This window comes from Varanus komodoensis, unplaced genomic scaffold (genome assembly GCF_004798865.1).
Source record: "Varanus komodoensis strain SLA01 unplaced genomic scaffold, ASM479886v1 scaffold1, whole genome shotgun sequence".
NCBI lineage: Eukaryota > Metazoa > Chordata > Lepidosauria > Squamata > Varanidae > Varanus > Varanus komodoensis.
In genome coordinates, this window is record NW_025335268.1 from 72,043,739 (window position 1) to 72,058,225 (window position 14,487).

The 14,487-nt window shown below is 48.0% G+C and overlaps 1 protein-coding gene across 5 annotated transcripts in view; it reads right to left on the minus strand.

Annotated features, from left to right (window-relative positions):
- PLXNA4 (plexin A4) overlaps nucleotides 1-14,487 on the minus strand; it is a 498,163-nt gene that overhangs the window by 126,560 nt on the left and 357,116 nt on the right. For 4 of the 5 annotated variants that reach the window (XM_044428509.1, XM_044428519.1, XM_044428528.1 and 1 more), the window contains exons 6-8: nucleotides 10,569-10,722; nucleotides 6,502-6,598; nucleotides 2,474-2,588 (exon numbers count right to left, since the gene is read on the minus strand). In XM_044428509.1, coding sequence (XP_044284444.1) covers nucleotides 2,474-2,588; nucleotides 6,502-6,598; nucleotides 10,569-10,722 — 366 coding nt within the window. Of the gene's footprint in view, nucleotides 1-2,473; nucleotides 2,589-6,501; nucleotides 6,602-10,568; nucleotides 10,723-14,487 lie in introns of all 5 variants that reach the window. The other variant, XM_044428501.1, reaches the window with a different exon arrangement.

The following is a 14,487-nucleotide window of genomic DNA, read 5'->3' on the forward strand; positions in this document are numbered from 1 at the left end:
AATACCAGAACCAGGCTGTCCTTCTTTCTGATCTGCAGGTAAGTAACTGGTGGTGAGTTAATCTCATCTCAGTTTTGTCTCTGGTTGATTGATCTTCTAACTGGTCAGGTTCAGACAACCCAACAAGCCATGGTGGGCTTTTTTTTTTAAACCATTGTTGGTTGGCTGTGTTGTCTGAAGCCATTCATAGTATTTCAACATGGTAAGCTTGATCTTTAGAAACCATGGCAAAAAACCGATGGTTTGTTCTACAGTTTCTGCCTGCCACCATGGTTTGTCAGGTCTGAATGTTGGGTTATGAGATCCACAGCCTGGGTGTGCAGCAACCACAGAGTCCCCTGGAAAGAGTGGCTACTCCAGGATCCATTCCAGCCATCCTGTCTCTGTGTGTGGACTAATGAGGAGGAAGCAGGTGACACAGACAATAAGTTAGATGCATGGTGGGATTTGATTTCAGACATGGTGGCTGATGGGATTTGTGCAAACAGCGGAAGGTTGGATTGGGAAGGACAGAAACCACGAGAACATAGAAACCACTTGACTGTCTGTCAGACTGTGAAAAAAACCATGACCTGTGGTAACCACTTGAGGTCTGTCAGGAACCCATTTGCATGGGCGAAGCCATTGGATCCCCTGCACTCATCTCTCTGGACTCTGATCTGCCTTTTAGCAGCCCCAAACTGGAGCTCTGGGTGAGTATTAGCAGGGATCCTGCCAGGAATCCAGACCCACCTCTGCAGAAACGGTGCCCCCTCCTGTGCCACCTGCAGCTACTGTGCCTGATGTGGAATTGGGCTGCCGGTTGTGCAACAGAGGGTCCATGGACTTCCCTGCGGCTCTCCTCACTCTGGAACACCAGGATGAGACCAAGGGGAAGTCCACAAATGCTTGGAGGAACAGCTCTGCCCAACCTCAGTAACCACACAGGATTGGTTGTCGAGCTGCATGGACCCACCCACTGAATTGAGTGGACAGTGCCAGAGTCTAGAGGTTCCAGACCAATGTACTGAGGAGTTGTTGGCCATGGGGTGAGGGCAGCCCCCTTCCATTTTGCGGTAGCCCCTCAGCGACCATTTTTAGAAAGCTGTGGAGGTATCACCACTTGGCCAGAAGAACTGGGTGAATCTTCAGGTGAGCGTGGCAGGTGGCGTCAAGCTCTCTCCTACCCTTTCACCCACCATCCAAGCACTGCTCTTGAAAGAGCAACCGCTAAGAGGAATTCAGACCTTCTCTCATGCTTACTGAAGCACCGCAAATCCAACATCATGCAAAAGTTGCATGGTTTTAATCCTGCACCACTCCAGCATCAATTCCTCCTTTTCATAGCAAACTTTGCACTCCTTGGTAACATTACATAACCCACCTAACATGGCTCTTCCTTTATAGCTTTGAGAAGCATCCTCTTTTGCTGACTCAAATAATAATCACAGTTCCTCCAACAAAGCAAGTGGCCAAGTAATTTTTTTTAAACCAGCTGGGTCCATTTTCAAGACCTGCCGTAACGGGAAATTATACGTCAAGGTGAAGTATTCCCATCACAAATCATCCCGCCGTATCGTCAGCCCTGTTTTGATTGAGTTCAATGCTGGAAGCATAAATATTCTCACTTTATTGCCAAGCAGAGGATTTTTAACAAGACAAAACGTGGCTTTCCAAAGTCTGGGCTATTTGTGGGCTCTGGCAATTTGGATTTTAATCAAAGTAATGAGTGATATGAACTAATCAGAGTAGAACAAGACACTTCGGCTTTGGCTTCCTGATAACATTCTTGCAAAACTACAGCTGAAACAAGGTCTGTATATTATCAACATCTGATTAATCTTTTTATCATTTTTCCCCCAATTTGAAGGTCAGTGACAAAATCTTCCTTCAAAATTAGTAATTTCAGATTTTGTAATACGATTGCTGAAATTGTGTTGAGCAGTCAAATTAAAGAGGGCAGTATCTGGTTTTGGCAGCTGAGATATACACAATATGGAGAGACTGTTCTTGCATGCATAATTTTAGTTGGAGAATATCCGTCAAGGAAACTCCTGCCATGGAATGGACGGGAGGGATCGTTGAGCCGCACCCCATGCTGAAAGGGTGTCTCTCTCTTTCTCTCTGACTCCCTCTCTTGCACATTATCCTCAGAAAGGCCAAACGCTTTGTTTTTGATAGGAATGTAGGAGAATTTTATTTCTGCTTGCAAAATATGTGAGCATTGCTTCTTCAGGACTTTGAACACAATCACAAGCAACAGAGTGCATTATCTGCAGATGTCCACAATTTCTCAAGCACCCACTCACTTACAAAAGCAAACAAACAGTAATCCAGTGGCGCTTTTTTTTTAAATGTACCATTTCATGCTTTTGTCTAATCCTGTTTGGGGATTATAGAGAAGGCATCCATGGGAAGGGATGTCCTGAGCAACTCTTGGAAGGGTGCCCTGGAAAGCACGCATCGAAACACCTGTGCCTCTTGGCCTTCCTACCTCAGGCAGTTTGACCTGTCCATCCAGAAAGTGGCAATCAAGAGGCTCGTGGGTGCAAAGGTGGCGATATTTGCACCAGTGGCACCGGTACGGGCTTTCCACACAAGACAAGCACCTGGATGGAAAAGAGAAGAGAGGGAAACTGAGGCACTACAGACACTCTTGGCAAACCCCCCACCCCGAAGCAGGGAGAAAACCCCAACGTATTATTTCTAAGGGGAAACAAAAGGAAATAACTTGCAAGAAGCAAATGCTGGAATGTGTATTAGTGTATGCCTGTATTTATTTATTTCATTCCACTTCTATGCCGCCCCATAACCTGAGGTTTCTCTGGACAGCTTGCAAATTCTGAAAACAGCATATAAATGCAATCGATAAAACAGATAAAAACAGTCAAATTCATAGGTTAGAACCATCTCACATAATAAAATTATAAAACTATTCACGCCATGACAAAATACAACCAATAAATTAACACCCCAAAATTAAATAAATAACCATCAATAAAACATGAAAGATAAATTAAATAAATTAAATTAACCAAAAGCTTGTTTGAACAAAAAAGCTTTTACCTGTCATCTAAAGGAAAGCAGAGTAATAATTATATTATTACTATTGCAATTTTTATTACTACTTATTTATTTCATGTCTCTCCCACCCCATAGCCAAAGCACTCTGAGTGGTTGATAGCAATCCATAAAACAAGATGAAAGAAAGAAAGAAAGAAAGAAAGAAAGAAAGAAAGAAAGAAAGAACATTAATAAGTTGTAAAACAGCTAAAAACGTGTGGTGAAGAATGACCCTGTAAAGGAAAAGCTCTTGGGATGGGTCATCTCTCAAGCCCCTGGATAACCCAGTCGCTCTTTAAAGGCTTCTGCATAAAGGGCTTTCTTAACCTTGCACCGAAAAGATGCCAAACTTGCTGCCAGGTGGGCTGCAACGGGGAGGTTGTTCCAAGCGGGGCGTGGGGTGGGGGGAGTCACTATCTCTGGAGTCTGGTTGTTCCCTGTGACCTCAGAAACCTTCCATACACTTAATCAGGGTGATTTCTTCATTCACCTCGAGGGCTAAATTTCCCTTGGGAGATTCCAGCGCAGAGGTGGGTCTGAAGGCAAAGGGGACAGAAACATAGAAACTGAGCGAGTCAGGAGGGGCCTCCTGGGACATCTAGTCTGACCCCCGGCTCCACTCATGACATGCCTACCATGTGCGTGTCCAGCTTCCTCTTGGACGTGAACGCCCTCACCGATGCAAACCCTGTCTATACCCTGGGGGTCTTAACCATCAGGAACTATTTCCTGGCATCCAGCCTAAATCTTGGTTCCCTGAGCTTGGCTCCCTCGGAGCATGTCCTGTCCTCCACTGCAGGAGAAAAAAGGTCACAACCCACCTCTGCGTGGCAGCCCCTTGCGTACCTGCATGTCGCTAACAGGTCCCCTCGGAGTCTCCTCTTCCCCAGGCTGAAGAGACCCAGTTCCCTCAGTCTCGCCTCACACGGCATCCCCTGCAAACCGGCCACCAACCTTGTGGCCCTACGCTGCACTGACTCCAACCTGGCTATATCCCTCTTGTAATGAGGGGCCCAGAATTGAATATTCCAGCTGCAGGCGCACCAGAGTCATACAGAGTGGCAGTAACGCCTCTCTCGATCTAGAAGCCACACTTCTGGCTAGAGGGTGGCGTTCGCCCTCTTGGCCACCGCATCACAGGCCAAAATGCAAGAAATGCCAGCATAGTTTAGTTTAAAGCTTTTATTCTCAGTAAGAAATCTAATCTACCATTTAAAATGCATGAAAATAGAATGCATGAAAAATGGTAAAAAGTATTTCAATGTATTTTATTGTGTTGTAAGCCGCCCCGAGGCTTCGGCAAGGGGCGGCATAGAAATGTTAATAATAATAATAATAATAATAATAATAATAATAATAATAATAATAATAAAGAAATGATTGTTGGTTGGGGGAGAATGGCTAGGGCCCCTTATAGCTCTCAGGGGGCTTCATCAGGCCTCCCAGTGAGGTGGGGTTGATTAACAGCCCTGGGTTTCTGCCATCCTGGCACTGACGATCAAAGCAATTTCAGCTAAAAATGGAATTAGAAGTGCTAAGGTCCTAGTCCTCATGGAATGCTTAGAAACATGTGGGCTCTGAAACCAGAGAGTAAATTCCCAGGTTCAAGGCCTCTCTCCCTATCATTGCTGACTGCCTTGCTTATAAACACCTGCTGCAACTCATTTGCCAGCCTCTACACATCAGGAAAAAAATCCTCCATTAACACCAGAGCTGTACAATCCTCTGAATAATATTAAGAAAAAGATTTGGGAACTCTCTGGGCTATTTCTATTTGCTATGCCTGATGCAAATTCAGGCACAACTCAACCGCATTCCCGCTCAGGAAATCTCTCTATTTCAATCCCCTTTAGATGCTGCTGTTCTTTAAATTGATAACAAGCTCTCACTCTGATAAATCAAATTAAAAATGGATAGGGTATTATATTTTGTCAAGTCGGAAAGCAAAACACACCATACATATTTAAACACCAGCTTCTCTGGGCTACCGAAACCATGCAGGGGCGTCTTTTCCCTGCATCGACCCGTAGTGGCTGCTCGGCAAGGTAGTGGAAATGCAGCTCTGGCACTTGGCGCAACTTGGAGCTTGACAGAATGAAGCCCATGCCTCTTCTTGATGCATCTCGGACTGTGCTGCGCATGGCAGGGACATGTGCCTGGAATTGGGGCGGCAACAGTGCGGCAACGAAGCACACAAGAAGCAGGTGCCGGGGCAGGGCAACCCCTGGTTCTCCAGGCGCCATGACCTACGACTCCCATGATTCCTCGCCATTGGCCAGGCTGGCTATTGTTGCTGGGAGTCATCAGCCGAAAATCTGGAGGGCGGCAAGTTGCCTCCCACTGCCTGAGCAAGCCACGAATGCTCACAGCACGTGTCTGCCGTGGGTCTGCCCTATTTGTGCACAGGAGCATGGGGCACGGCCTGCTCCTCAGTCAAGCCATTGATACAGAGCCCAGTCCCAGCCCTGCCTGGAGATGCCGGGGGTCGCAACTGGGACAGACTTGGACCGCCTACAGGGACAGCATCCCCTCTGCCCTCAAGCTGCAGTCTCTCGCATGCACCTTCTGCTTCTGATTATGCAGCCTCTGCTTGCAATAGATGCCACATCAATTTCCTAACCAGAGTAAAGATATGTTATGCTTAGGGATGCCTATATTTTATGCTTGGGATTTATACTTACATATGAATACAGAAGAGATCAAATCAGTCAGTCCTAGAGGAGATCAACCCTGACTGCTCTTTAGAAGGTCAGGTACTAAAGCTGAAGCTCCAAGACTCTGGCCACCTAACCAGAAGGAAGGACTCCCTGGAGAAGAGCCTGATGCTGGGAAGGACTGAAGGCAAAAGGAGAAGGGGACGGCAGAGGATGAGGTGGCTGGATGGGGTCACTGGGGCGGTGGGTGTGGGCTTGGGTGGACTCCGGGGGATGGTGGAGGACAGCAGAACCTGGAGGAATGTTGTTCATGGGGGTTGCAAAGAGCCAGGCATGACTTTACAACTGAGCAACAAATGAATACAGAAGTTCCCTGGCTTTGACCTTTTTAAAGAAGGGACAAAGTTCACTGGTTTGTCCCAGCGCTACCTGTCCATCCTAACCCTGCCTTTGTAGAAGGTTCCAGGTTCAACCTGCAGCAGCTCAGCTTATACAATAGGACCTTCATAACCAGGACATATGGGTCAGGCCTTGGAAGCCACCTGCCGACACTGCTGGGCTTCCTGGAACCACCTGTTCTGGTCATTGGGGACAGGTTCGGTGGGGTTTGCAGCACAAGAGAGAGCAGCCCTCAGAACGGTAGAGCCAAATGCACTCGGACAAAGGAGGACAACCTGGTGGTCTCCAGACTTTTTCCATCCTTCTCACAAGCTCCAGTGAGCAGGGCCAATACAGAGAACCTGTAGCCCAAGGCATCCGCAGGGCACCAGGCTGCCTGTTATTTTAGCAGAGGGGTGAGACTTACGAGTTGTGGACACTGCAGTTGTAGAAGACAAAATTGGTGCTGGCAAAGGTCATGCCTGTTTCCTTGGATTTGAGCTGCAGTTGGACGATGTGGTGATCTCCTGGAAGGAAGAGAAAACGATGGTCGTTTCATCAGTCACTGGGCTGGGGCATTTGAGCAATCGAATCAATCAGAATCGATCAATGGGGCATTCGATCAATTCGATCAATCAGAATCGATCAATGGAACTGGCTGGGAGGCCTAGAGCTTCTGAAAAAGGGCACCCAAGCGCTATGAAAGAAGACGAATATTCATTGCATATTCATAAGAAGATTTCTTTGTGTGTCTGGCATAGATGCCATCAGCATCTGCACTTAAGTTATGGTCTCCCCACCATAGCAGCCATTTGGGGGGCAGTTCCCAATTGCCCCATGAGCCCCCAGCCCCCAAGTCTGCCCATCCTTGTTCTAATGGATCTCCACAGCTCATTTCCCCTTTCCAACCTCTCCTGCTAGTTTTACAGGGAAACTTGTTTGGCTCGCATTTTAGCATGAACGGACCCAGTCCATGCGTCCTCAACTAACATGCAATCAGTGTTTTCTCCTTCAAGTGTCACACTTCTCTGAAACTGGTGGTGCAGCTCCGTGGTCAAAATAATTCAAAGAGAAAGGTGCACATTAGGAAAACCCGGGTTCATAAATGCACGTGCGGGAGGAAAACGCACACCAAAATGTGCATGTGAGGGCGAGGGGGCTCAGAAATAAGCATGGATTAGGGAAATAACTTGCAAAAATGTATAAATTTGCGGGGAAACACACGCACATTTCCATGCCCAGGCATACGTAAGGCATACGAAAAATATGAATTTTCATGTGAACCTGTTTAAAAATGCATATTCACAAACTGATGCAGAAAGAGGATGAAAGGAACTTGGGTCTGAAGAACGCGAGTGCAGTAGAAGGGGAGATGGATTTGCCCGAGCTCCGCAAAAGCCCTGTTGGCTTACAGCCCCTCCCCGTCTTTATCCCAGCCACTCCACTCCAGCAGGGATGGGCCACGGACTCATTCCCTCCCTCCTGCCCCACAGATGGGGCTGCTTCAAGGAAGGCGTAATTGCACGCCTTTCCTAATGGAAGGTGCCCATGTTTAATGCAAAACTTTGACCCGCCTGCCCTGCTCCCCCTCTATTATATTCTTCCTCACCTGAGAGCGCCATTAATCAATCATGCCAAAGAGACTTTGACAGCAACTCATCGCGACATGTTCACATACACGCGCACACATTCCTGCATACATTTCGTTGCTTGTGCGCACTGCGGCTGTCCGTCCACCTCTGATGGCTTTATCAACTCACCGAGATCCTTCGTATTTCATAGAGGTGGCTATCGGTGTGCTGACCCTGGGAAGCTCAGCTGCCCACTTCTGATTTGACAATCGGAAGCGGTCTGAGTTGGGTTTTCCCCTCTGGGCTTCCACTTCTAAGACGGACCACAGTTCATGCATCGTTTTTAGAACAATAAGGGCATTTGCACAGATTCTGAGATTTGCACAAATCTTGTGTTTTGTACAGTTGGCACAAACTGGACACCCAGAAATCATGGGGTTGTTGCAGAAATTCCATGATGATCACATGCATTTGTGTACCGGTTCGCTCTAATCAATTTTACACCAATTTTCTTAGCGAAGGAAGGAAGGGAGGGAGAGAGGGACAAACCGTAACCTGTCTTAGAGATGGAAGCCCATTAGCTGGTTTGAGTCACACTGAATGTGTCCTCAGCTAAATTCAGGATATTGGAAAGGACCTGCCACGGAGTTTGTGGGCAACCGGATTTCCCGTAGCTTCTACCTGGTTCCACAGCCTCCTCAGCCTTTCAGGCTCTACTCAAAGTTCACCTCATGTGAATAGGTCTCAGCACCATCTTTGGGGTGTGCTCAGTCAGGATGCACAAATCAGCAAGAACTCAGCTTATCGACATTTTCAAGATTTGGGCATTTTTCATGTGTATACATTTCCCCAAAACATGCACTGTATATGCATTCGTTTGGAAAGCACACATTTTCTCCCCTCGATTACAGCCTTGTTATGCCTGTTTGTCAAAAGGATGCCTTTTTGTACATTTTTGTTGCTCTTTTTCTGTGACTCACAAGCTCAGATGTGCATGGACTTAAACCACATATCATTTTCTCTGAGATGCTACCTGGGTAAATGCTCATAACGTACGTTCATTTTGCCATCTTCAAACATTAAGATATTTTTATGGTGGCTAACTTTGCATGGCTATAGCTAAGTCTCTAAAGGTCTTCTTCTTGTTGTCATTTTGTTTTAGTATTTCTTCTGTTGTACTTATTTTAACTGGGTTTTGCCTATTGCTTCTACCTGATGATAGGCTGGATGGAGAACACCATCATGCTAAGGAAAGTTGAAGGCAGAAGAAGAGAAATTCCAACTAGAAGATGGATTGATTCCATCACGGAAGGCAGAAGAAGAGAAATTCCAACTAGAAGATGGATTGATTCCATCACGGAAGCCACAGTCCTGAGGTTACAAGAGATGAGAGGTCTCTCATGGATAGAACATTTGGAGAGCTTTCACTCACAGGGACACCATAAGTCAGAGATGACTTGATGGCACAGACCATGTCAACAGGCTGTTAAGCCATGCAGAAATGTCCAAGTAGGACCACCGTTTTGTCATCCTCCAGCAATGGCACTTTTAAGCACCTTATAAATCCATTGCATCAGATCAAAAGTATTTTGGCTGAGGATGTATGAGGAACCTGGGAAGGATGAAAAACAGATGGCTTCTCTTGGCCTGGCCTGCGGGTTCTATTCTGTCAACTCTGCACTGGCATTGACTTAATCAGATGTGAGTTGGGACAGAATACTGACGGGCCAAACCCTTGTATTTTTAAAATCAAAAAACTGGGGAAGTGTGTGCAAATTTCAGAGTGGAGGCATGTGTTTGAAATGCAAAATGTGAGCGAATTTAAAGTGGCTATTTATTTCTCAACGTACTGTAGAAGATTGCTGCATCTCACTAATCCTATTGAGGTAGACCTTGATAATGGCACATGTCTTCTATTAGAAGTATCGCATGCAAATTTGCTTATGTGTGATTAAAAGCTGCACCGACCCATTTATGTGAATCTCACAGTCTGAGCCCACTTTGTGCAAGTGGCTGTAGAGAGATGCAGTTCTTGATCCCAATTTAAGAAAATATTTTGAGCATTTTTGAGGAAGCTGCACCCCACTACCCCTGCTTTTGGCTGTTAGGTCAGAAAAGTGCCACAAGTCCATCAAACAGAAATGGAATGACTTTTCCAGTGTTGCACATCCCTTATTCTGGGTAAGTGTCAGCATCTGGGCAACTCTGGGGCTCCATCTGCTTGGCAAGCACCAGAATAATGACCCTGGTAGTTGCAGGACTAGTCTCAGACCCGGCTGCAGCTGCCAGGCCCTTGATGAGCACCACCTGGGGAAAGAGCTATATAAAAACAGAAGCTGCCTGAGCAGCATGTGTTGGAGTTTCTTCCTGCACTTCCATCTTGTTGGACCTTCACCTACTCCCCACCCCGCCCCTCCCTGTTTCACCTTGTCCTGCTTTGCATTGCCCTGCCTTGCTGCCCTGCCCTGCCTTGCTGTCTTGCCCTGCCCTTCCTTGCTTCTCCTTTTCCTACTTTCCCTTGCCCTGCCTTGCTGCCCTGCCCTGCCTTGCTGCCTTGCCCTGCCCTTCCCTGCTTCTCCTTTTCCTGTTTGCCTTGCCTTGTTGCTCCTGAACCCCAGCTAGCTATCCTACCCTAAGGTACCTGCTCCTTTCTCTGCTGCTACTTGGCTCTTGACCTCTGGCTTGCTTCTGACCACACCTTTGCCTTCCTCCATGTCCTCCAATGTACTCCTGCTTCCTGACCTTGGCCTGCTCTGTGACTACAACCGGGACTCATTATTCCACTTGACTCTTTGACTTCTGACAGTGCTTCGATTCTGTCCAGCCTGGGTCCTGCCGCCTGGGTCCTCACGAATCTGCCCTGCCCACCCGCTGACCCCTGATTCCGGGGCAGCCATCTGGCTTCAGCAGAACTTGGACTCACCATTCTCGGTGATGATCTTCGGCACCTCCTTGGCAGCCGGAGACTGGCAAGTAATTTGGTTTCCCATCACCACGCCGTCCATTTCCGACAAGTCCCCGAAGGTGCAGTTGACGCCGTCTGACAACTCAGGGACATTGTACGTCTTCAGGACCAGCTGCAGGGACACGGGAAAGAGCAGAAGTGGAGAGGCATGATGACAGAGGCAGGCCAAGCGAGGGAGAGTGACACTGGAGGCACCGGAGGGAATGCCTCTTGCTTCACAGCCACCTCCTTCTACAGAAAGCAGCAATCGGGGCGGAGGGGAGAGAATGCGATGTAGACCCGAGGAGGGGCATGGCAGTGCAAGGGCTCCTGAGGCTGCGCCGTGCTGGGGAGGGTTCCCCCAGAGTGGGGGCCGTGGGGGGGTGCTCGGCATCACTCATGCAACGTGGCAGTCTCTGGAATACGCCGTGAAGACTCGAGGCTCGCCGGCACAAGCACGTTTCTGGGGGAGGTGACTCGTTACTCACAAGAGAAACTAAGACTCCAGTCTAAATCTCTACGCCTCCTCTCCTAGCATCTCCTGCTCTCTGGCACCACCAAGGTCCTGTGTATGAAGGAGTCCAGTTATGGAGCTGTGGGTCAGCCACATGGAAAGCGCGAGAGAACTTCAAAGGAAAGGAAAAGCATGAGTGGTTCAAGCCACAGGGCTCACGCCAGGTGTTCCACTCCACACCGAGCGCCTGTTGGCACAAATGGGTCGTGTACATTGGGGTGGGCAGGAAGTCTACCTGGCCTTTGAGATCTATGCAGGGGGCCCTCCTGCGTGAGCCATCCCCTAGGGAAGAGGGAGGGGTGGCTGCTGGGAAGAGGGCCTTTTCTGCAGCTGCTCCCCATATCTGGAATGCTCTCCCCAAGAAGATCCACCTGGCACCTTCCTTGTAGTCTTTTTGAAGCCAGGCAAAGACCTTCCTTAATTAATTATATATATATATATATATATATATATATATATATATATATATATATATAAAACACTAATGCTACTCAAGCTTCTGTTTTGTGTTTTTATCCATATTTTATTAACATTGCATTTTAATATGTTGTAATTGGTTTTTATTGTGCTTTCTCTTAGGACTGGGAGCTGCCCGGAGGTGCTGTCACACAACTGGCCAGCATGCAGGCGTTGTAAAGAAATAAATAAGCCAGTTCTGGGTCGCAGCCCCGGCATCCCTGGCCTTTGGCCATGCTGGCTGGAGTTGCAAGAAGCCGAAGCCCCAAACGTCAAGAGGTCTAGCCACCTGGCCCTCACTGGTGCATCGTATGGGTTGCAGATGTACTCGGGTGCCTTACACACTCCTGAGTTCCTATGTCTTGGCTTGCACCAGCGATTTTCACATGAAAGACATGAACAAGTGAGCAAAAAGATGTCCATTTTAAGGTGATATTTGGGGGGCATCTGAAGCTGAAACTCAGTCCAGGACAAGCAGTCCAACAGGGCCCTCTGCCTGCTGGGGTGGATCCTGAGGGTGGCAAGCGGGTTTCAGGACAATCCAGTGAAGTTGCAGAAACAACACAAAGGCGGAAGGGGCCAGCAGAGGACCGAGGAGGCAGCTTGGGATGGGATGATCCTCTAAAGCAAGGACGCTCAGAAACACCAGCATTCCTGCTAGAATGAAAGGGACCCCAATTCCAGGAGGTCTCAGCTCCGGCTGGAGCTTCTGACTAGTGCTTATCTGAATTTCCCCCTGCGCAACTTCTCCATGGGCATGTTCCCCCTACAAAAGCATACGTCTCTGGGGCAAGTTTCCCCAAGGTGGGGACAGAAGTCAACACTTTTCAGTGACGTGTGGGGCAAAGGAGGCACCATTTCCATTTTATCCAGGTGGCCCAAAGTGGCTGCGGAGTCCCAGTCAGTGGCCCGTCAGGGTTATAATCAGTGCATTCCCCAGTGGGAAGAACGTTGCATTGTAACATTACAAGACAAAGCATTAAACCTCTTCTACCCCCTCGGTGAGGGTGTTCAAGGATAGGCTGGACATACACATGGTGGGCATGGCATAAGCGGAGCCGGCTGGAGCCGGAGGTCAGACTGGATGGCCTGGGAAGCCCCTTCTGACTCGCTCTGTTTCAATGTTTCTGTGTTAACCCCTGATCCTGAACATGGATCAGGTCTCCACATCTGAACAGGGATGTACAAAAATCTTACTGCGTTCACTAAGCATCTGCACTTGCCATATTGGCAACCCCAGTCGCAAACCGGAGCATCCCCTGCATCTCTTTCCAGACACTTCTGAAATGTTAACCATGTTTGGAAAATGCAAGCTTCGAAGAAATACACATTACTCTGAAACAGTGCGCGTTCAAATGCACATTTTATTAAGAAAAGATGGATGTTCATGCATTAGTCCATGGGGAGAAACCATGCACTTATGCACAAGAAATGCGCACGTTTCCTTTCAAATGCAGGTTGTAAAGAAATTGGAGTGAAATGAACTGAGTTTTGAAATGAAGTTTTGCAGCCTTTTGGTGCGCTTACAGCCTCTTTATGCAACTTGTTTGAAAAACCCAAAAGCAAAGGCAGTCTTACACTTGCCAAACAGATGAAGAGCATCTCCTCTGCTTCGGCCTTCAGAGTGCGATACATAAGGGAGCTGTGCTGTTGTATTAGATGCTTTGTGCAAGGAGCATAAGAAGCTTTGCCAGGAGCATGAGTTAAGGAACACTTTTGCTGAATTTCAGGATGCATGAGGAGCAAAGAAGCCGACGTGCTTTCTAGGGAGATCCTTGGAATTCAGGAGTTATGCTTAGGGAGCAGATGAAAAGGCCCTGGGGACCAACCAAGGCCATGAGTTGCTAAGTGCAGGAGTCGAAAATGGAAAGGCAAGAATTTCTGTTGTAAAACTGGCCATTTATTTTTAAACAGAGTGGAGTCAAAATCTTCCAGAAAATATTACCCTGAGGGAAAAACTATGGTGAGATGATGGAGGTGATAGCAATGGAAATGGAGATGACGGAGATACAGAAAGAGATACAGATTTTCAACTGCTGTCTGCTGGAAACCGCCTCCCCCCCAGAAAAAACCACTTTTCAGAGTTCTTTCAGAATTGTGGTCCTTTTTTTGTGGCGGAAGCCATTAGGCTCTGAGCCTTGCAGAGGATGCGAAATGGCGGCACGGGTCCCGATGGAGCTGCTGCCATTGAACCTGCCACTGATAATTTTGAATTACCTCCCACTCCAGCCCCAGGAAACTGTTGGATAATTTCTCATTCCTCGGGAAAAACGCTGCGATGAGCCCTGCAGTTTCTCCACTCACAAGCAAGCTGGAGAATTCCAAACGGTCCTCTAGGCGCAGTAACTCTGAGCAAACACTCAAAAGAGCAGTTGTCCAAAGGGGTGGACACAGGGACTGGTGTCCATCCTCTTCTCCATCACGTAGACCCAGGCGTCCAAACGGCCTGGTGACACCATGTGCTTTTCCAACCGGAAAACCTAATTCCCTTTCCCACAGCATGCTCCTGGCTCCCCTGCGAGGCGATTTTAGGGAGCGGGACACCTTGGGCCCTCTTGCCGGGGATGCCAGCAAAGCAACAGCGAAACCTCTCATGGCTGTCTTGGTGGGTAGTTTGAGAGTAGCCAGACGGTTGCGGAGGGGGAGGCCGCAGAGGACAATCTGGCCGTTGCCTGCCAGATGCGTAACAGGGGAATATCTTGTAAATCGCTCGTGGCAGGGGAGGGGGTGTTTGATCTCTGATGTTTTAGCAGAAGGCAGGTAACTGGAGAGAAGGCGAAGAGGAAGGAAGAATTAGAGCCAATTAAGGCTGTTATGCAAAACAGGGCCATAAAAATCTGGAGAGAATCACTTCAGACTATGCTGAAGAGCTGGGACGTTGAGGGCCCCTCCGTGTGAAAAAAACGAAACAAACCTGTGTAGCAAAGG